This window comes from Doryrhamphus excisus, linkage group LG8 (genome assembly GCF_037039965.1).
Source record: "Doryrhamphus excisus strain RoL-2023G ecotype Guam linkage group LG8, RoL_Dexc_Guam_v1.1, whole genome shotgun sequence".
NCBI lineage: Eukaryota > Metazoa > Chordata > Actinopteri > Syngnathiformes > Syngnathidae > Doryrhamphus > Doryrhamphus excisus.
In genome coordinates, this window is record NC_136364.1 from 19,997,276 (window position 1) to 20,021,360 (window position 24,085).

Here is a 24,085-nt window from a genome sequence, read left to right on the forward strand (position 1 = left end):
ACACTTTGGTTGAAATCTCGAAGGAGGAATTTTTCTTTTTGTCTTTTAGTTACAGTGGAACCTTGGTTAGCGTACGCCCCGGTTTACGTACAATATGGTGCGTGCCTGTCATGCTATTAAAGGGATTGTTTGGATTTTTCCACATTAAGTTTTATGACATCTCCATCGGCAGTGTAGTCCGTCAACAGTGTCCCACCCTCCCACTGAGAGTTTGTGTAGGTTTTGCGTATTTGTTCAACACTATTGTAATATATTACAGATATTGTAATGAACTTTAATGTTATCACTTTCAAGCTTTTCAGACCATACTTCGACTGACGTAACCAATATAAAATGAGTCACTTCCTGTTTAGTTATTTTGAGCTGTTGCAGCTTATTAAACCCGACAAGACTGACTTCCTCTACAAGTGTTAAACTCGCTAAGAATAGCTGATAATTGTAAAGAAGTGATACTTGGCAGGGGGAGAGAAGTAGCGGTAGGAAGAAGATGGAGGCAGAGATGAAGAGATGAGGGGAATAACAAAAGATAACGGGAGGAGGAAGAAGGGGAGGGCGGAGGGAGGGAGATAAAGAGGCCTGATGGAGATAAGAAAACAGAGAATGAGGCGCAGAAACAAACAAGTGTGTCAAAGATGGCCGCTGATGAAACGTGACAAGCTCCGCCTGTCTTATCAATGGCTGCGTGAATGACGGCGTAACCTTCTGTGCGTGTTTTAGCTGATTGAGAGCGACTTTGACAGAAGGACGCATTGACATTTCTCAGAGGAGCCTGACAAGAACAAGGAAAGGAAGGAGGCACAAAACAAATGAGCTTTCTCCCAGACACACTCTCACACACACACACACACACACACACGGAAGTGTGTATTGGCCAGGTCTGGTCGGCTCTAACATGATTATAGCGGGATGATTCTCTTCAATAACTCTTAGCCCTGAGAGCTAAACCTGGATCAATTTAACCTCCTTCCTGTGTGTTCCTATGGAGTTTGTGTATTTCTACTGTGTGTGTGTGTGTGTGTGTGTGTGTTTATCTTGCTGCAGGCCTGGTGTGTGACATTAAGACTGCAGGAAGCATCAGGCTATACAACAAAGTTTCCTCCATTGTCTGATATTATCGGTTATTTGGCAACAGTGTACAAAAATATTTGTTTACAAACACATGGGAAATATAACATGTACGCATTACTTGGTTTTCATAATAATAACTCAAACTGAACATTAATGGCTTTGGTATGTTCTTATCGGCTTGTGCAGGTGTACTTATTGAAAGACTGAGACTACTAAAGATGCATTCTCAAATATTGAGGTGCGTCCCCTTGCCTCCTGAGGGGGGCGGGGCGATGTGGCATTATGTCTCTGCTAACAGGTTATCAATAAAGACCAGTTGAGTTCCATTTCAGAAGCACTATAAAACTGAACATGCATTAAATGCAATAAAAGCATTTCAATCATGATTTACATAAGATACAGCGTTTCTATTAATGTGCTAGCTCAAAACTCATAAGATTAGCATGGGTGATTTACATATGCAAACTACTTTGATATTTAAATGTATATTCTACTAAAACTGATAATGTACGACATACTTTTAGGCAAACAATTCCTGTGGCTCAACAAGAGTGGCACACCGCATGTTGCAATGGCAGTATCTACAGCCCTTCCCGGAGGACAAAGTGGACGTAATCGCATACAGGTACTTGCATTGACTCATATTATAATAATGATAATAGTACTGTTGCAAATTTTGCACCAAAAAAAAATTAAGCTGCTGAAGCTGACAAGTGAGAAATATTCATAGCTTTAAATGTGTGAAACATTTGTGAAGCGTGATTTTTCTTCAATTATGTCCAAAGGAAATTTATTTTTTATTTTAAAGATGCCTTTATTGCACAATGCATGACCTCAGTTTGGTTGTTTTCAATCAGGTTCGGCTTTAGTCAAATATTTTTTACAATGTATAAAATATACTGGAAATAATTGACGGCATTCAGCCTACGTTCTCTCTCGCTCGCTCTCTCTCTCTTATGTCCTATGTGTGCCTGTGCGCGCGTAGTCACTTTAATACATCCCTGAGATCAATAAGCTGTATTCCCTTATCAATGTGGCCATGTCTTGTGTAGCTTTCAGTACAATTTGCCATGATAACAGCAACCATTTATCACCTTCCCAAAGACCCATGACTCTCATCTCTGGCTGCACAATCCTGGCGCTGACTGGGTCATTTCTTTTGAAACACTTAAAATATGGAAACACAACAAAAATGCATCAAAATAAAATTACATAACTTTTAGGATTGACTCGGCATACGCAGATTTGACCGTTTTGAATATTGTGTTCCTGTTCATTCAAAAGAAAAGGCAGCGTTTGCTCCTAAAAATTACATTACAGCTTACAGTTTTCTGTCCCGCCTTTGGGAGAGAGTTCATTAGCTTGCAAAATCTAAACAGAAACTGTAAAAAACAATCATAAAAATAACACATAACCTACCCTCTGCACACACCCACACCCACACAGATCAATACCAGGCCTCTGTGGATGCCTGGTGTAATATCGGCTCTTTACTGTCTGTGTGTTATTGTGCTCTAACTCATCCTCCTTCCTCTTTGTACTATCCCTGCCGGTCAATGCTCACGAGGTACAAAAAAAAATAAAGTCAATCCAGAAGAGTGCAAGCGATACTTTTGTCCTGACAGAGTTCTTTACTTCTCCACACTGCTTACCATCTCTAGCCCTGTAAAGAACCATGATGGAAAGATGCTGGAGGTACTGTATAGGCTATAAACTGAAAGTAGAAAAAAGGAGGGGGACGGTGGGTGTGATGGAGATGGAGGACCGAGGAGAGAAAGCCAAATGGGGAAGGGGGGGATGAGGGAGTCTGTAGTATGTCTCCTCTCGGTAATCGCGTTAACTGGCGGCTCCAAGCCTGGCCTTCTCAGCTGTCTCTCTCTCTCTCACACACACACACACACACACACACACACACAGGAGCACGCACAGCACCTGTGTACTACATCTGACAGACAGCACATTCATCACAATTAACCAATTACAGCCTACACCGGTCTGTCTGAACCCTCCTCCTGCTGGAGGACAGCTAAGCAGGGAAGAAAACAAAAAAAGAGTAATAGAGAGGGAGCAAAACAAAAGAAAACAATCATTAGGGCAAAAAGGTTTATCGTTTATGTCGGATGTAACATTCTAAATCAGGGGTCTCAGACTCAATTTACTTGGGGGCCACTGGAGCTCGGGTCTGGGTGAGACTGGGCTGCAATCAGGTTTTCCACCCCCCCCCCCCCCCCAAAAAAAAACGCATTTATTAAAAAAAAAAAAAAAAAAACTTTGCTTTGGTTCCAATTTTCTACAAGAAAAGCTCTGATAACATTCCACTGTTCTAAAATATCTTAATTTTTATTTTTCTACACAAAATAAGATGAAAAATAAATAAACAAATCAAGAATAAAGAAAATCAATCAGCAATAAATAAATATAATAATAATAATAATAATAATAAATGGCAAATAATAAAAACTTAAGAAACCACATACTATAGTTGATGGGTAGACAAATTATTTTTTTTAAATTAACAAAGCATTATTAGAGCCCTGTAGACATGACAAAACACGACTATAGTCACATTTATACTCTTTTTATTTACAACATATTGCGCAACTGCAGGGTCTTGAGACACATGCTAACTCGCAAACTAGAGAGCTAGCGACCTAAACGGTAGCCTTCAAGTTATTTCCTTTCAACTTAAATAGCCAAAAACTTACCACTTCCACACAGATAGGGAGGATAACTATTAACAGTTATTTAACCTTTAACATGAACATTAATGAAACGTAATAATTTTTTCTGGGTACATGATACCATACAGCATCCATATCAAACTTGCGCGGGCCGCACTAACGTTAAACTTTCATATCAAGGCTGGGGGCCTCAAACTAGTGTCATGCGGGCCACAATTGGCCCCGCGGGCCGCGTGTTTGAGACCCCTGTTCTAAATCAATAACCGCATTTACATGTATAGTACACAACAGGTTTAGTTACCTGAAGCGACGGTGTTGATGGCCCCTTCCTGTCCGATGATGTGCTCCTTCAGCCTCCTCTCCAGGGGGAACCTCCTCCTTTCCTCCGCCTCTCGCTTAGCCTGCGCCTCCTGGAACTAGAAGGTAAAAATGAATGAATAAATGTGGTTCAGTGGTGCTCATGTGGTTCGGCTTTAAATTAATTTTCATCCAACTTGTCTGCAATTACCTTCATTCCTGGAACAAATCTCACTTCTGCAACAATCTTCAAATTTACCCAAGAATCATCCACTGATTCATCCATCTGCTTCCTACGTGGAGGCAGACTAATAGTACTCATTTGTACTATTAAACAGCCAAATAATTAGAATCATCTATGAAGTTATTGCTCCCTCACTATATCATGTTTTTTCAAAAATAATAAATGCTCACTAATACTAGTACAAAAAATACATATTCATCGATCAAGTATTTGAAAGCATAAAGTCTTGTGAGTACAGCATAGTATTCTACATTGGCCACTAGGTGTCGCCTCAATGTGTACATGATCAGGCAGTTACTGTAGCTTTAAATTATGGAATTATATTACACAATAACATAATAATCATATGGCATCTGGAACCTTCGACATCACTTCCTGTCCGCCTGGCACTATGGTCCCCCAGGGAACACGAGTGTCTCAAGCCATTTAAAGCCGCCATTACTGTCTTGTGACAGGAAATACACTGTCCAGAAAAAAACAATAAGGAACTGCGACTGCGTCATCTTATTTATATCTAATATGTATTATTTTTTTCTATTAATATTGATATATTAGGTAATCCCAGTGTTAATAGTGTTATTTAATGTCTAAATGGCTCTAATCATGTTAGAAAACATTTACAGGTTATCAATGCCATAACTACAAAACTATCTGGAACAAATTAGCTGTGTTTGAGTACATGGTGTGTTGCGTAGACATGAAATAGTTGGAAAAAAAGGCAAACAATGTCAGATATAATATAATGCTATATTAGCATTATAATATGTCTAACATGTCTATATGCATTCTGACACTAATCAGTCTGCATCACTCCATCCTTCAATGCCCTCCATTGTTTTGCTGTGCTGTTTTGCCATGCAACAGAGCAGGCTTTATAAACTTGGTGACATATTTATGCTGTTTATTAAATCATTCAGCACCTGGGAGTATTTGAATAGAGCGGTACGAGGAAATTAATCTACAAATTTCCACTGCAAAGCAATACTTTCTGCATTTCCTTAGTATTTTTTTACTTTTGTTTTCAGTGTAAAATCATATCATTTTTGTGCCTGTCCAAATACTTACTATATACAGTGAAGAAAATAAGTATTTGAACACCCTGCTATTTTGCTATTTCTCCCACTTAGAAATCATGGAGGGGTCTGAAATTTTCATCGTAGGTGCATGTCCACTGTGAGAGAGATAAACTAAAAAGAAAAATCCAGAAATCACAATGCATGATTTTTTAACAATTTATTTGTGTGATACAGCTGCAAATAAGTATTTGAACACCTGTGTATCATCTAGAATTCTGACCCTGAAAGACCTGTTAGTCTGCCCATTAGAAGTCCACCTGCACTCCATGTATCATCCTGAATCAGATGCACCTGTTTGAGGTCGTTAGCTGCATAAAGACACCTGTCCACCCCATACAATCAGTAAGACTTTAACTTGTAACATGGCGAAGACCAAAGAGCTGTCCAAAGACACCAGAGACAAAATTGTACACCTCCACAAGGCTGGAAAGGGCTACGGAGCAATTACCAAGCAGCTTGGTGAAAAAAGGTCCACTGTTGGAGCTATCATTAGAAAATGGAAGAAGCTAAACATGACGGTCAATCTCAATCGGAGTGGAGCCCCATGCAAGATATCACCTCGTGGGGTCTCAATGATTCTAAGAAAGGTGAGGAATCAGCCCAGAACTACACGACAGGACTTGGTCAATGACCTGAAAAGAGCTGGGACCACCGTTTCCAAGGTTACTGTAGGTAATACACTAAGACGTCATGATGTGAAATCATGCATGGCACGAAAGGTTCCCCTGCTTAAACCAGCACATGTCAAGGCCCGTCTTAAGTTTGCATATGACCATTTGGATGATACAGAGGAGTCATGGGAGAAAGTTTTATGGTCAGATGAGACCAAAATAGAACTTTTTGGTCATAATTCCAATAAGCGTGTTTGGAGGAAGAAGAATGAAGAGTACAATCCGAAGAACACCATCCCTACTGTGAAGCATGGGGGTGGTAGCATCATGCTTTGGGGGTGTTTTTCTGCACATGGGACAGGACGAGTGCACTGCATTAAAGAGAGGATGACTGGGGCCGTGTATTGTGAGATTTTGGGGAACAACCTCCTTCCCTCTGTCAGAGCATTGAAGATGGGTCGTGGCTGGGTCTTCCAACACGACAACGACCCGAAGCACACAGCCAGGAAAACCAAGGAGTGGCTCCGTAAGAAGCATATCAAGGTTCTAGCATGGCCCAGCCAGTCTCCAGACCTGAACCCAATCGAAAATCTTTGGAGGGAGCTCAAACTCCGTGTTTCTCAGCGACAGCCCAGAAACCTGACTGATCTAGAGAAGATCTGTGTGGAGGAGTGGGCCAAGATCCCTCCTGCAGTGTGTGCAAACCTGGTGAAAAACTACAGGAAACGTTTGACCTCTGTAATAGCAAACAAAGGCTACTGTACCAAATATTAACATTCATTTTCTCAGGTGTTCAAATACTTATTAGCAGCTGTATCACACAAATAAATTGTTAAAAAATCATGCATTGTGATTTCTGGATTTTTCTTTTTAGTTTATCTCTCTCACAGTGGACATGCACCTACGATGAAAATTTCAGACCCCTCCATGATTTCTAAGTGGGAGAAATAGCAAAATAGCAGGGTGTTCAAATACTTATTTTCTTCACTGTAAATACTGCCAGTACTGAGCCTGAAATATCATTGTACTACTACTACAAATACAATTTTCAAACAAACAATCTCTTAGTAACAACCACTTCTCAATATTAAAATTCCACTTTATACAGTATTTATTTTCATGGAGTGATGCGTGGTGTTGAGTGTATCGTTTTGTCACATTTGAACCCTTTAACAGGTTTTAACCCCAGTTAACCTCCACCAGCTTTCTATTTCTGGTACACCCCAGCAGCTGTCACTCAAGCAAAGACCTCCTGAGGAGTGTTTGTGTCCATGTGTGTGTGTGTTTGAGGCAGTAACACATATGTGCTGACCGGGAAACAACATATTCACAACGACGTTGTTCAAATTGCCTGCAAAGATGAATGGGATGAGCGTGTCCTACCTTGCCTTCCCACTCCTGCAGAAGCGTACCCACTTCTCCTTCTTTGGCGTAGGCCCGTGCCGAGTGTCCCAAAGCATTGGTCTGTAGGGGGTTGGCACCTGTATGCAAGCACACACAGATACACTTCACCAAAGAACGCAATTGGAAAGTCAAAGAAAAAGATTTAAACACAACACACCCGATCAGCATGTTTTAAAATGCAGCTGGAAAAAGTCTTATGGGTCAGAGGTCAAACAAGTCCAGGAGAGAGGTCACTGAGACCAACTGCAGTGAAGCAGGCGGGCCCATACATTAGCCCAGTAGGGGTTTCATATCTGTAACGTGTGGCGATGGCACATAGTGTCCCCAACATCCGCTCACAATCGTTACACACTGCAGGGTGTTGGAGGTTGGGGGTCCTCGCACAAATGCAGGGGTCACATGTAGGATGAGTCGGGTTAAAACATCTTTTAGGAAGTGGGGAGGCGATGGCGGAATGAATGGCAGACAAACACGATGACACAGCGTGCGTGGAGTGTGCCAGTGTCAGAAGATGGTTAGCGGTGCCTTCTGCCCTGACCGGAGGCACCACCTTCCACCCCAAATCACCCACTCACTATTCCCTAGATCAGGGGTCTCAAACACGCGGCCCGCAGGACACTAGTTTGAGGCCCCCGCCTTCATATGAAAGTTTAATGTTAGTGCGGCCCGCGCAAGTTTGATATGGATGCTGTATGGTATCATGTACCCAGAAAAAATTATTACGTTTGATTAATGTTCATGTTAAAGGATAAATAACTGTTAATAGTTATCCTCCCTATCCGTGTGGAAGTGGTAAGTTTTTGGCTATTTAAGTTTAAAGGAAATAACTTGAAGGCTACCGTTTAGGTCGCTAGCTCTCTAGTTTGCGAGTTAGCATGTGTCTCAAGACTCTGCAGTTGCACAATATGTTGTAAATAAAAAGAGTATACAGAGTATACTTTCAAACTGTATGCTTCTCTTAAAGAAGGTGTTCCTTTGAAGCAGTCATCAGTAAAATGATCACTGTAAAAGACAGAACTCAAGGTCTAGCGTCCATCTGTTTCTCGTTCTGTGCACTTCATTTATTGTTGTATTATACCTTTGTCTTTTGGAAAAAAAACTAACAATATCACTCGGATACTATGAACATCCAGCGGCAACACAACATTTTGGCATGACGACTATTGTGATGAAAAATATACTGAACCAAGTCAATGATCTACCTCCGGCAAGTGTTTAACTTTGCTGACCTGCGTGATATTACGCTAATTACATCACACCCGAAAATAAGGCGAGAACTCGGTTGTCATGGCTGGCGCCTTGAGCTACAATTGCCATTTTTGCTAGTATGCCATTTGTTTAAAAAAAAAAAATCAAACAATGTAGAACATAATAACAAACAATATATAAGATACTGGAGTTTGCATGTTCTCCCCGTGCATGCGTGGGTTTTCTCCGGGTACTCCGGTTTCCTCCCACATTCCAAAAACATGCTAGGTTAATTGATGACTCCAAATTGTCCATAGGTATGAATGTGAGTGTGAATGGTTGTTTGTCTATATGTGCCCTGTGATTGGCTGGCCACCAGTCCAGGGTGTACCCCGCCTCTCGCCTGAAGACAGCTGGGATAGGCTCCAGCACCCCTTGCGACCCTCGTGAGGAAAAGCGGTAGAAAATGAATGAATGAATGAATGAAGTTTTTTTTCCTGTGTCTCGGTATGTAATGCTTCAGTTGTTTTTTTTTTTTAATTTCAAAATGCGTTTTTAACCATGCTTTCAAACCATATGCTTCTTTTAAAGAAAGTGTTCCTTAGAAGCAGTCATCAGTGAAATGATCACTGCAAAAGACAGAACTCAATGTGAGCGTCCATTTCTCATGAAATGAATGAATGAATATAAGACACTCAAGCAAAGTTGCTGAATCTTTAACTTTAGCGTCCATTATGTCTAGCAGGCGTGAGGCCAACACTGCTGGTGCGTCAAAGAAAAGGAAAGTGAACAGTGAAGTGAAATTGTAAAATGATCCGAATGTGGATTTTGATTAAAAGGCGGAACATACTCTTATGATATCTTTCAGGTTTGCATTCCAATAAATCACAAAGAAAAATACACAGGGGTGGAAGTTTCATCCAACTTCACGGGAATAGTACACAAATGAACATGAGACATCAGTAGGAATCAGATGAGTAAGCTACACTCAAAAACGCTCTGTGTGCGATCAATAAAGATGGGAGCCTGTTCCCGTTTGTCTGAGCGGTGACCACAGAGACTAATAATCACATCGATAAACCCCTAAAAACTGTGACCTGCTCATGAGGCTATCGATTTTAACAACAATACACTGACACACCCCACCAAAAACATGAGGGAGGAAAGCAATAAGGTGGGAGCGTGCACACCCGTATACACACACACACACACACACACACACACACACACACACACACACGACATAATAAATAGCATCATTTAGGGCTTTAATATCAGGCCACCCCTCTGGGCCATACCACTTTATAACTGGATCAACACTAACGACACACACAGACACACTACAGTTGAACACTCAAACACACACACACTCGCATACACAGGATCCCTTCATTAGGAGTGCTTTAGTTATGCCTATTAGGTGGGGGCCCACCCCTTTCCTATTTCCTCCGCCTTCTCTTTCACAGCAGCTGGCAGGAGAGAGCCCCTGCTGGTCTTTGTGCATATGTGTGTGTGTGTGTGTGTGTGTGTCTGTGTATCTGCATTGTGTGCATCTGAGCATGTGTGCCTCTTCTGGCCTGCCACCACCTACGGTGGCATCCATTACGGAGTGCCTCTGGCCACAGGACCTGATGTGGAGCCTAGGGAGAAGCTAGATAGCCTCTGCAGGTAGGGTGAGAAACTTGTGGGGTGCAGAGAGGCTCCAGGGTGGGCTGGTGGGACTGTGATGGATGGAGATGCGAGTGTGAGGCCGGCTAAGGCCAAAAGAGCAAACCCAAGGCTACTAGGGTAGGATTGACATACTAACACTGGGGAAATAACAAAAGGTACGGGACGCACACAACACGCCTAAATATATCCTCAAGCTGTGGCTTCATAAGTTTTTTTGTGGCGTGATGACGCCTCAAAATGGTGAGCAAAGGGGGGAAAACTGCTGAAAGAATAATGAAACTCGCGTACAAATTCAAAATGGGCAGCGTGGCCTTTGTTGTCATAAGACGGCTATTGGCCGTGATAGTGGCGCCAACCGAGCGATGGCCCCCGTCCGGCAGGAAACTGTAATACTCAGCCTTAATCTAATTGTCGTAAAAACAAATGTATCTGCTTTGTGAAACTTCTTACCTTTTTATATGCAAAAATGCATCTTATGGGAAATGTGATTGAGTTATACAAGGTGATTTGTTTTAAATGTGCTCATCGGGGCAGCGGCGAGATGGGAGAGACGGCTTTGAATGCAGCATCCATCATGAATATAAACAAGACATTAATACCAGCTTGTGCGGTGTAGTGATGTCATTTTTTTTTATGTATGAAAAGTCAGCATATGAAATGAAAGTGCCATGAATTAAAATGTGCATATTTAATTGCACAAATGAGACACTTTGCTCTTTGCACACATATATAAAAAAAGACAGACTTCCTGAGTGTGAGTGTGGCGTTACCCCAAGGGCATGCTCTGTGTGGAGGTCACAGTTCAACTAGGCCTGGCTTGTTTAAGAGCTCCTCGCCTGGAAACTAAGGGGGATATTCTGCCTCCGGGGCCTATGAGCGTGAATGTGTGTGTGTGTTTGTGAGACTGACAGGTGCAAGTACCACAAGGCTGAACAAGAACATAGCATGTACTAGTGATCAATTTCAAATAAGCTTTGTAATACTGAATCATTTGCATGATGCATTCAAGTGTTGGCATATCAATAACTTCTTGCGGCTTGAAGAGATAATGTCACACTTTCCTTTTTAATCTTGGAGAACAAAGGAGATAACGGATGAGGGTGAACTACAGGGTGATAGTGAAACGTACACAAAACAAAGTGAGCTGCGTTAGGACGTCAACTCCATTATTTCCCTCTCTGCACATTTTAACAGTTTTATTTTTGTTTAGTTTACCATATTGACGACAATAGGTGCGCTCCTTGGTTGTGTAGTCGGGGGTGTGACATACCAAACTCCAGCAGCATCCGGACGGTGTCCGGGTCATCAGCTAGGGTGGCATAGTGAAGCGCTGAACAGCCACGAAAACCAGCTCTGCTGCTGAGCCTGCTGCTGAATTCATCCTCTCTGGACACCAGGACTGTAAATGACAAAAAAAGACATGAATGTTACCAGCAAAAAACATTTTTGGAATAAAGTCTATTTGGTTTGATAAAGCAGAGGTTAGATGACACAGAGCAGACGCCTCAAATCTCAAGAGGCACTAGTCCATTTCCTTGACTTTATAAGACATATAATAATATTAGATTTAGGGCCTCTTAAGATGACAGTGTTTTGTTTTCATTTTTTGTTGCCGTTGCTGTCCAGGGGTGGGTGGGTGGGGGGGGGGGGGGGGGGGGGGGACGAGAGGCTTTCATTTTAATACAGACCTACCAACATGTACAAATTTATAGTACTCAATATTTTTCTTTCTAAAATCAGTTTCATAATATTTCAAATCCGGGGCGCAAAAACATTTTTGCGAGAGCTGCATGACAGCAAAGCTTATTAAATCCTACCCCTCCATCTGGTACTTTTACAATCAGTAACTGTTACATTTGTTCACTTCCTGCTTTCCATAATACAGTTTAAGGTTGTTGTTTTTTTTTTTTTTAAATTTTGTAATTTTTTGTCCCGTACCGAAGTAGGAGGTGATATGAGCATCCAATGACATAATGGGTACCATAGTAAGTGTCAATATAGTGATATATATAGCACATCATGACTGGTTCAAGACTCTTCATCCTTGTATTTAGCAAACATCAACTGCTTGTATTGTTTCTTGAATTGGCTCATCGTTGTGCATTGTTTGAGGGTCTTACTCAATCTATTCCATAGTTTGATTCCAACTATTATAATTGAGTACATTATAACCTCAAGCACTGGTACGGTAGAACCTCGGTAAGTTAGCTTATTTTTTTGGTTTACACAAAGATATTTCCTCTGTTTGACTGCATTTCGTGGTTAGCATACAATATGGCATGTGTACTGCCATGTTATTAACACACAAATGTCCCTGCTAACCTGTCAGCATCATGGTTAGCACACACATCTATGACATCATCAACAGTTGACTATAGTTCGCTGTTGTCTGTTCTTATTGAAATAATCCACTATGGCACCAAAGGAAGTTGCAAGAACCAACATTTTGCTAAAGAAGGTGAGAAACAATACTGAATAAATAAAAATATACCATATCTTCCAGACTATAAGTCGCACTTTTTTTCATAGGTTGGCTGTTCCTGCGACTTATACTACAGAGCGACTTAATGAAAAAACTGTTACATAAACACTGGACACCTTTTCTGTTCATGTTTATTTTTTGTGTAGCTGAATAAGCATTGTGTTAGCATATCTTACACCTATTCAGCCTGTTCTCTAATCTTTTATTAATGTTAGAATTTGCCTTCCAAGAGGAAGTAATGTCTGTTTTGGTCAAGTAGTTTGTAAAATAAATTACCTGCAAAAAAATGTGACTTATACTCCAGTGACTTATGTATGTTTTTTTAATCTAATTGTGCATTTTTGGCCTTGTGCGATTTATACTCCGGAGCGACTTATAGTGCAGAAAATACGGTAACTAGTACCCATTCCTTGTCATGGGTACTACAGAACGTAAACATCAACACTGCCCTCTGACACGCATGGGTCAGCTCATCGGATGCAGGACACACTAGGGTGGTTTCAGATGCTCACATGCCATTTTCGTGTAGACCGCCTGAAAATGTTGTCATGTAAATATGGCTTAAGATTGATGGAGATTTCCAATATATGAGAAATCTTTCAAAATGGAAAAGTAATCAATTTATGCTCAACAAGTGTAGTAATAATAGCAGCATACCTGACTGCAATATTGTCTTTCATGCTTCAAGCTTTGGAGAAGTTGTTCATTTTCAACGATTGAGGCTCACTTGTTCTAAATGAACATGTGAATATGTGAATAGTGTTGTGGGGTCTCCTTTCCTGTGCTCCTTAGTAATAACACACATATTGTTTTCTTATGGCTCCTTTCCATAAGCGCACTCATCTTGTGCCACTCCATCATCTTCTTTTATTTTTTTCCCTGCCTCCTTCCGCTCATCCTTGGCATTCATCAATTCCCTTCATCACTTGCACCCCCCCCCCCCAACCCAACCCACACTCTCTATCCCAATAACTTTGTCTCATCCATTTCCTGGCTTCCTCTCCCTCATCATCCCACCAATCTCCATCAATCCCACCCTCTATCACTGCATCTTCTCCTCCTCCATCTTTGACCATCCCTGCTCCACATGTTCTTCCCTCTTCCCACCGTTTCTTTCACTGCATTTTCATTCTTTTCATCCACCTGTCCTTCATCAGTCTTCCTCTTCCTGCATCATACTCTCTCAACAGCAGTTTCTCTCTACTGTGTGTGTGTGTGTGTAAAAAAGAGAGCGAGAGAGCCAGAGAGAAAGAGAGAGAGAGAGAAAGAAGCAGGGCGGGATAATCATAGCTAACCCAATAAAGCGTCGCACAGGCCCCCCTAGCCCATCCATCAGTGTGCATCTGGGAAACGCTTCCCCACGCTATGCTGGCCCCACGTGGACTCAAACCTGACAGCCATATAAATGTCTGCAATATACATATCCCATATAAATATGTCTGCAGAAACCCAACACAGGCTTGGGAAGGGACCAAGTGTGTGTCTGTGCCACCCTGTCTGTGTGTGTATGTGTGTGTGTGTGTGTGTGTGTGAAAGAGTAGCTCAGTAGAAAAAACAAATAACACATGCACTACTGCCAGAGAACATATACAATGAATAATACACAACAAATAAATGTGCATATATGCTAATATTTATGCAAATCAGAATGTTGCATGGTATCCATTTGTACATTTGTGAGTCATATGTGTAATATCATAGCCAAATAACAACAAATGCTACACTTATACACACACTTTCTTTATTTTATTTAATTTTTTTACCTTCCAGTGAGTGGATGCCTTTCTCCCTCGAGGTGTCATAGACATTGTTGAAGTGATCTCCAGCATTTGGGTCAGCACCGGCTTCAAGCAGAACCTTCACCACACTAGTTGGAAAAACAAAAAACAACAAGAATTACGTTTTTGATTCAAACTAAACAAAAACATGATCATGAACTCACAAAAACGTAACATTTTTCAACTTTTTGGGACAAAATTCAACACAAACACAAATTCTCAAGTCTACCATAGTGCGTTATAACTTTGTTAAATTGGACTTTACTGAACCGCGAAGATGAATTGTGACATCCATGTTTCCAATCATGTGCGTTTTCGAACTTGCTTCACCCACCATCTGACACCATCTCCATTATAAAACCACTTCTCACAAAATTCACACATGTTTCTTGGGAAGTATATGCCAACATAATGTTTAACCTCTCTTTAGCGTGGTCATACAATGCGGTAAAGCCACCCACGCTGAGCAAATGGCGAGCAAACCAAGCACATGCATATGAAAAAAAAGGCCAAGGACTGCTCTTTCAGGTCAGGCACACAATGATATAAATATAAAGACAAGAACATTGACCTTGACTCTTTGCCTAGCTTCCTGCTCCTCTGTCCCGTTATAGTGGACACAGTCCAGTGACTGTGACACACTAGTGTCACATGGTCGTATGTGCATAAGAGTATATTGTTATATTGTTATATTGCAAAGGGTCGACCCCCCTGTTTCCGGCCGCGTATATATGTGTGCACACCTTCATTGGAGCGTACCCCCTTGCCTTGGCAACACCACCGACTGTGACCAGGTACTCTCATTGTCTATAGACGGAAACCCACAATCACACAAAAGATGGTCTGCCACTCTGTTTCGACCGTAGGGAGACAACAAGGGCGATGGTCGTAATGTGAACCTTACCAGAACCCTGCTGGCCATCATTAAACCTACATATTTCTAATGTAGCCTGAGAGGTCGGAATGGATCATTTTCAGTTAGGGATAGACCGGAAATGACCATTCCAAGATGATATGAGCTGACGGTTGTGCATCCGAAGAACCAATCCAATCCAATCCAATCCACTTTATTTATATAGCACATTTTATAAACAGAGTTTCCAAAGTGCTGCACAGACTAGTAAAATTAAAAAGTAATAATCCAAAACTAAAAGATCATTTAAGAAATAAAATAGTAAAATAGATATTAAAATATTAAAAACAAGAAACAAAGCAATAAAAGTATAACAAATAAAACCAATTACAATAAAAACAAAGAACTAAAAGACACAGGACCATACGACTCACTCCGAGTTAAAAGCCAGAGAATAAAAGTATGTTTAAGACGAGACTTGAAGCTTTCAATGTTGGGGAGAGAGTTCCATAGTTTGGGGCCAACCACAGAAAAGGCTCGGCCCCCCCCTGGTCTTAAGTCTCGTCTTAGGCACCACAAGTTGGAGCTGGCCCTCGGACCCCAGTGACCGCGCCGGAGAGTAAATCCGGATGAGGTCCGAGATGTATTTGGGGGCCAGCCCATTCAACGCCTTAAAAACAATAAAATCTTAAAATCAATCCTAAAACGAACATGCAACCAATGCAGGGAGGCCAGAATTGGGGTGATGTGCTCCCCCTTTTGGATTGGATTGGATTGGATTTTCAGTTAGGGAAAGGCCGGAAATGACCATTCCTTTTCTTTCTTTCTTTTCTTAATTTATTTCAGACATGCATACTATGTTACATTATTCTTTCTCACATATACACTTACAATACAGTAATTGTAAATTTTAATAGATTGGCTTTTATTTAGGGTGTATTTTGGTTTTATGACTGTGACCCTGGAACTGAATTTCTCAGTGTTTAACATAAATGAATGGAATTGGACCTTGGGGGTTCCAGTGTACCTGTATACCAGTTTCACTACGCTTTCACTACGTTTGATGTCTGTTCTTGTGGGAGAGCCAAAGGCTGAGAACAACCCGGCCAGGTCTTTGTGCCTGACCTTGCTGAGGGGGTCTAAAGGACTATCAGGGTCCCCTTTTGTTACTGTATCCCTGTGACCCACATTGGGGCGCCCCTCTCACCCTTGCAAGCACTTCTACAAACACACAGAGGCACCGAACCAACTACGGCTGGTCACACGAGGCTGGGTAGGACTGTGCAAAGAAATGAGGTGGTTTAAAAAGGGTTAATAGCATCAGGAAGGTAAACAGGCAGGGATAAAGAGTGGAAAACTGCGAAGGAGGAAGAGGCGGGGGAATGAATGAAAGGATGGATGCGTTGTCAAGAAAAGATGAGAGAAGGATATTTAATTAGCATAAAGACGGTGCCAAACCTAATGAGCTTTTAAAAGGAGTTTGTATAGTTTTACTAATCAACTGATGATCAAGTGGCTAACTTTATTTGGGGAGGAGTCGCAGCACTAATTTGAGGCCAAAGCAAAAGAGATGCAGAGGTTAATTTGGTTAAAGGGCCCATTTACCAGGAAAAAGTTTCAAATTACAATGTTGGCGACAAGATAATAAAAGCTCAAAGGAGAGGGTCTTGTGGCTGCAAAACGCATAACATAAAAACACAATTACTTCTCAATTATAAAACCAATTTCCTTTCCTTTCATTTTCCTGCATGCGTGCATTTTTATTCTAGTTTGATTGCAAGATTTTGGAGACACACACACACATACGGTGTGCAAAAATGCTTGCTATAAGGCCACTAGACATTCAAAAGGTCTGTATCACAAAGTAAAAAATAATAATGCTAACATAACATGGTGGCGCTGAGGTTGTTCTATGCAGCCATCATGGCACCCGACAGGTGACTGGTCTTTGTTTCTCATCCTGCCCTGAAGGGGAAACAGGAAACAGACACTTCCGTCCCTCTTGCACAATAATGCAAAGACACCTGAGTCGAACTGACCATCCATGTCTCGGACCACCTGGCCCAGACGCTGCTGGACCTCACTTGACCCCGCCTCACCCTGGTGCACGCCTGAGGTCAACAAGGTGCAAGGAGTAGAGGTGCTCGTTCCCTCCTGTTGGTCAGTAATTACTATGCCAAATAATGTGCATCAACCTCATCCATGACCTTGAACAAAATATCTTACTGTGCCTAAACCAGGGGTCACCAACCTTTTTGAGGTGCTACTTTGTTAGCACGGATAGTATGAAGGGCTACATGACCTGTTTGCGGTGAACTTCCAAAATGACAAAACTGCACGGATCACTTTTTAGTAATCAAAACAAAAGGAATAGTAGTAGTAACACTATGTGAAGCGACTGCTCACATATTAATGTTAATTATTTTCCACAATAATGGTAACAAAAACATATTTTTTTTAACAAGAAACATTTATTTATGTGCTCACATACGTATTTTGAAAAAAGTCCTTTGTTTGTCCAAAGCTGCCTTTAACAAACGGGCCTTTTCCGTCCTTAATGCGCTGCCGGGTGGGTAGCTCGCATTAAAGCGTTCGTGACAAGTTTTGAAGTGTCTCTCCACATTGTGTCGCTTTGGTATTGCAACAGTCGTCCCGCAAATAAGACACATACATTTTTCTTCAAAATACGTAAAGAAAATCATCTTTTTCGCTTTTCAGCCATGTTTTTGGGGGGCTAAACTGCACAAGTAAGCTAACTCCTCATCACTGCTGCACTATATCAGAAAAGCGGTGAGCGGACGCGTGCGCACACATGAACTTTGACTTGAGGTAAGAGTTCGTTATTAAATATTTTTGTTTTCATTTTTGATGTTATAAGACAATTAAAAAATACATTAATGTTAGCAATTCTGATTCAAAATTTAAAGCACAAAATAATGATAATTTGTGACCGGTGCTATTTTTAGAAGATGCCTCGCGGGTGCCTTAAGTGGTCCACGTGCCCGCGGGCACAGCGTTGGTGACCCCTGCTCTAAACAAATACTGTGAAATACTGTAAAAAAAAAACTGTAAAAGTGAAATATATAAGAACATTAATAAAAACTAAAATAAGCATGTATAAAACTATAAAAACATTTAGTTAAGATCCAAAACAAAAGGTGTGCCCACCCACTGTGCCCGCGGGCGCCCATCCGTGGACCACAGTGGAGGCATCTTCTAAAAATAGCACTGGTCACAAATTATCATTGTTATTTTGTGCTTTAAATTTTGAATCTGGCGGCACGGCGGTCTAGTGGTTAGCGTGCAGACCTCACAGCTAGGGGACCAGGGTTCAATTCCACCCTCGGCCATCTCTGTGTGGAGTTTGCATGTTCTCCCCGTGCATGCATGTGGGTTTTCTCCGGGTACTCCGGTTTCCTCCCACATTCCAAAAACATGCTAGGTTAATGAGCGACTCCAAATTGTCCATAGGTATGAATGTGAGTGTGAATGGTTGTTTGTCTATATGTGCCCTGTGATTGGCTGGCCACCAGTCCAGGGTGTACCCCGCCTCTCGCCTGAAGACAGCTGGGATAGGCTCCAGCACCCCCGCGACCCTCGTGAGGAAAAAGCGGTAGAAAATGAATGAATGAATGAATTTTGAATCTGAATTGCTTACATTAATGTTTTTTTTAATTGTCTTATAACATCAAAAATGAAAACAAAAATATTTAATAACAAACTCTTACCTCAAGTCAAAGTTCATGTGTGCGCACGCGTTCGCTCACCGCTTTTCTGATATAGTGCAGCGGTGATGAGGAGTTAGCTTACTTGTGCAGTTTAGCCCCCAAAAACATGGCAGAAAAGCGATAAAGGACTTACATTTTCCACAGTGATTGGGAGGAAGAATTTTTCTTTGCGTATTTTGAAGAAAAATGTCCTATTTGCGCGAGGACTGTTGCAATACCAAAGCGACACAATGTGGAGAGACACTTCAAAACTTGTCACAAACGCTTCAATGCGAGGACAGAAAAGGCCCGTTTTGTTAAAGGCAGCTTTGGACAAACAAAGGACTTTTTTTTCCACTAGGCAGTTGAAAAAAAATCACAGAAAGGTGTTCCCTTTGACTTTCAAATATGCGAGCACATAAATAAATGTTTCTTGTTAAAAAATATGTTTTTGTTACCATTATTGTGGAAAATAATTAACATTGATATGTGAGCAGTTGCTTCACATAGTGTTACTACTACTATTCCTTTTGTTCTCATTACTAAAAAGTGATACTTGCAGTTTTGTCATTTTGGAAGTTCCCTGCAAACAAATCATGAAGGCCTTCATACTATCCGTGCTAACAAAGTAGCCCTGTTTTAGAGTTATGGGCCATAAAGAAGCCGATTCAAGACCCATTATGAACCAAACACCAGGAGGACCTGCTCTGTAAAATATGCAAATTGCACAAGAGTTGTGTGCCCTGTCACTCTTGACATCTCTCCCTGTGTGTGTGTGTGTGGTCTGGGTGTTGGTGTGTAGTGCAGCAACAAAAATAATACAATTTAACAGTGCGGTAAAAAAACAAACAAAAAAACATGACTCCAGTGCAGTCATTTGATATTGCAATAGAATTTTTCCGCAACTGGTCTCAGTCCCAAACCTAAATCCCTCTTACGCCTCCCTCTTCACCCCACTGTGTCACCCGGCAGACAGGTCAGGCGTTACACTCGGCTAAGCGCTCATTGTGCACGTGAATACGGCGAGGGAGGGATGCAAGCAGAGAAAGAAAGATGGAGAAGCACATTGTGTGTTAAAGAGTGCAAACATTGGGCCGGGCCCTCTGCCTCCCCGATTTAACCTCACATCAAAGCTAAGCAAACACACGCCCACCCACCGAATGTCTGACCCTTCATTCTTACACACATGCAACACACACACACACACTTATACACCGTGCTTTTCTTGGTGTAATGATACAATTGTACAGTGAACATAAGAGATGACACTCCAGTCTATGCATGCTCACTTTAGCACCGTGAATTAGGTGGGGATCATTTTTGTTGACACTAGCTTCAGGCTACACCGTGTTCATGAGTAATGCACACTGGCTTTTCACTTAACTGCGGCAAATAAAGTTGCGTGCGGCTGAGTAATAGGCGGTTGCCCTGCGAAAACCGAGCGCATACGCGGCGCATACGCGCTTACGAGCTCGGGAGATGCGTGACGGATGCGCGTGAAGGAAAACTCCGTCTTTTCCCTTGCAAGCGGTGACGGCTCATTGGGGGGTTGGAGGACAGGATTAAAAACAGACGAGTGTCACCTCTCGGCTGAGTTATAGCGCTCATAACGCACACGGTGACACATGCGTACGGACATAAACAAACTGTTTGAAACGAAAAAAAAAACACGCACATACTACATTAGTAAACATGTCACAGAAGTCAAATGCACTTGTCATCACTCAGATTGTATACTGCTTACATGCAAACATTAAAGTAATACAACCCACATAATTGTCAATATGAAAATCATGTATGCAACTCCTAATGAATATTTAAACACAGTAATAATAGCAATGGAGAAAAACAGTAATCTAACACTAAGATAAATACACAGTACAAAGTGGGGACTACACAGCAACATTTCACATTGAAATGATACATTATGCTTCTCGCAAGCAGGTGGAAGCCCTTGAATAAAATTTAAAAAAAACTGACCACAGACTCCTGATGGAGGGGGGAAAAAAATCTGCTGAAATTGGATTTGGCCCAGTCTTAACCTCAGCCCCTCTCTGTGTTGTGTGTGTGTGTGTGTGTTCTGGGGGCCAGGAGGCTAATTTAATTTGTTGGACCGAGAGACGGGGGACCGGGTAAAGACCTTCTGTTACTCGAAAAGTTGCACTTCTGCAGACCTGCTGTAACAACGCATGCAGAAGAGACATATAGCACACAATGACTCATGTGGACAGCTGCGTGATGTCGAGAGGAGACACAGAGTCATGAAAGGCATCATTTAACCCTACGGTTTCTGCCCCCCCCCCGCCCCGCCCAGACCCCTACATTTTACTGTGGATTCATTTTTCATGGCATAGTAAAAGCCTACACCTTAATGGTTGCAGCTCTATCATGGCTGGGTTGGAATTAGTGTCTTTCTGTTGTAGGCCATAAATTATGATTAAATAACTGATATGATATGGGGAAAAAAATGTCATGTTTAAGTTCAACCTCAACATGTTTGATTAGGGTTCTTTTAGGGTCCTTTTGTTTTTTTACTAGAACTCTTTTTAGTAATCAATAATATTCATTCATTTTCTACCACTTATCCTCACGAGGGTCGCAGGGGGTGCTAGAGCCTATCCCAGTTTTTTTCAGGCGAGAGGCAGGGTACACCCTGGACTGGTCGCCAGCCAATCACAGGGCACATATAGACAAACAACCATTCACACTCACATTCATACCTATGGACAATTTGGAGTGGCTAATTAACCTAGCATGTTTTTGGAATGTGGGAGGAAACCGGAGTACCCGGTTGCAAACTCCACACAGAGATGGCCGAGGGTGGAATTGAACCCTGGTCTCCTAGCTGTGAGGTCTGCGCGCTAACCACTCGACCGCCGTGCCGCCTTGAAAATGTTCAGAAAGATTATTTAATCTTTAATGTCATTAATAGTAGGTCACATTCTCATTGCTGAAGACAGACAAAATTACATTTGGAGCGCCACAGATGGAATTCGAGGTGCAGCCCTATTCACAACATTCATTCATTCATTTTCTACCGCTTATCCTCACAAGGGTCGCAGGGGGCGTTGGAGCCTATGCCAGCTTTTTTCGGACGAGAGGCAGGGTACACCCTGGACTGGTGGCCAGCCAATCACAGGGCACATATAGACAAACAACCATTCACACTCACATTCATACCTATGGACAATTTGGAGTCGCCAATTAACCTACCATGTTTTTGGAATGTGGGAGGAGTTAACCCACGCATGCACAGGGAGAACATGCAAACTCCACACAGAGATGGCCGAAAGTGGAATTGAACCCTAAGTCTCCTAGCTGTGACGTCTGCGCGCTAACCACTCGACCACCGTGCAACCCTAATCAATAATAATAATAAATATCAATAATCAACAATAATCCATAATAAAAACACGGGACACCGTTAAGACAGTTGAAACGCAAATGTGAACCCCCAACATCATGTGAACCACGACTCACTCTGACCCCCCCCCCATCAACACACACAAAGATGAAACTTAACACACTCAAAGACATGTCTTAAATGACTTACTAACTATTATTATATCTACTACATTGGGTAATACGAGTGTAAAGGTGACTATAGGGGTGTTAGTCCATGTCTTGAGGGCTCTCGTAATGTTAAAAAGCGTATTTACAAGTTTGTAAACAGGCATTCTAAGGTCCAAATATGAAAAAAAACATCCAAAAAACATTTACATATAATGTGACATGCATATTAACCAAGCTATTTTTTGACAGCTGTTTTGACGTCTTAACAGCGGTTAAATTATTTTTACACTTGACTGATTTTTGATCATGTCGACAACTTACTTCTGGACCTTCACTATTTCTTATTTCTTACAGGAAAAATGTTTTTGAAATCTGAAGGTCAACCAGCAACCTGACTAGAATGTCTTCAAATCGCAAAACTTCCACCCGCAGGTTTTGGGGTTCCAAGCGTCTACCCATTTGTTGTCAGGTAAATTACATCACCTTTATGGATTCAGGCAATATCTGGCTCATAATGTTATTGAGTCATTGAGTCACAAACACGCACACACCTGTGCTGTCGGTTCATGGCAGCCACCATGAGAGCGGTCCAGCCGAGACGGTGACGGTAGTTTGGATCGACCCCTTCCTGCAGCAGTCTAGTGGGGGCAGAGAAGCAGAACGATATATAGCTTGTTAAAGAGACTCTTTAGACCATCCATGATATGATCTGCGGCCCCGTGACCAGTTTGCATGTATAAAACCAGGTGTGTGTTAAGTTCTGTGCTTGAGGGTAAGCCATCAGGTACTTTGTGGCACCGTGCTAAATGTGTGCGAGAGCGTGGATCCATCTGTCGTCTCTCTCGTGCAGGAAGCTAGAGTGCTTGTTTACAGTCAACACAGTGGTGTCTGATCTGCACTCTACTGGCTGGGTCTGATTCCCTTGCTGGCAGCATTTGGGCAAGGGGAAATTACGACGTACCTTACTTATCATATTTCAAAAGTTCACAAATGGACACTTTATGGACAGAAGTGAAATAACTTGTAATCGGAATTATCTTAATCAGACATTTTGGATGACTACTTGGGAAAGGCCCTTTTCTGTTCTGGTCTGACTGAGAACCAGTACACAAAGCAAGGTCCATATAAGTGACTGGAAGGGTTTGGTGTGGAAGAACCAGAGAACCCTGACCTCAACCTTGTCAAACACATTTAGAATGACTAGATTACAGAGATTGTTAACCAGGACATCTCACTCAACATCATTGACCTTCGTTCTGCGTTTTGAGGTTTTGTGGTTATGAAAAGCCTGCAGGCCGTCACATTTATGACCTCGCAAACATTTGGAAATCACAAAACTCTTTAACACTACACATAACTGCCAGGTTGCTGCAGTATCCTTGAGTATGTTAAAGGATCTGCTCCTATGAAAGCAGTGTAGTAGTCTTACTATTGAGACAGAACAGTTGCTAATGTTTGACAGGAAGACCAGAAGCAACACTTTTCCTGCGTTGTATCCTTGAGCATGTTAAA

General features: G+C 41.8%; 1 protein-coding gene and 1 long non-coding RNA gene across 2 annotated transcripts in view; one reads left to right on the forward strand and one right to left on the reverse strand.

The window, feature by feature from the left end:
• The window catches only part of clpb (ClpB family mitochondrial disaggregase), a 36,129-nt gene that overhangs the window by 7,819 nt on the left and 4,225 nt on the right, over positions 1-24,085 (reverse strand). Inside the window, exons 3-7 of the mRNA XM_058079437.2 lie at positions 23,125-23,211; positions 14,486-14,589; positions 11,511-11,639; positions 7,361-7,458; positions 4,051-4,165 (exon numbers count right to left, since the gene is read on the reverse strand). Coding sequence (XP_057935420.2) covers positions 4,051-4,165; positions 7,361-7,458; positions 11,511-11,639; positions 14,486-14,589; positions 23,125-23,211 — 533 coding nt within the window. The remainder of the gene's footprint in view (positions 1-4,050; positions 4,166-7,360; positions 7,459-11,510; positions 11,640-14,485; positions 14,590-23,124; positions 23,212-24,085) is intronic.
• LOC144899678 (uncharacterized) overlaps positions 1-24,085 on the forward strand; it is a 33,041-nt gene that overhangs the window by 6,840 nt on the left and 2,116 nt on the right. The window contains exon 2 of the long non-coding RNA XR_013628019.1: positions 1,593-1,693. This is a non-coding gene — a long non-coding RNA (uncharacterized LOC144899678). The remainder of the gene's footprint in view (positions 1-1,592; positions 1,694-24,085) is intronic.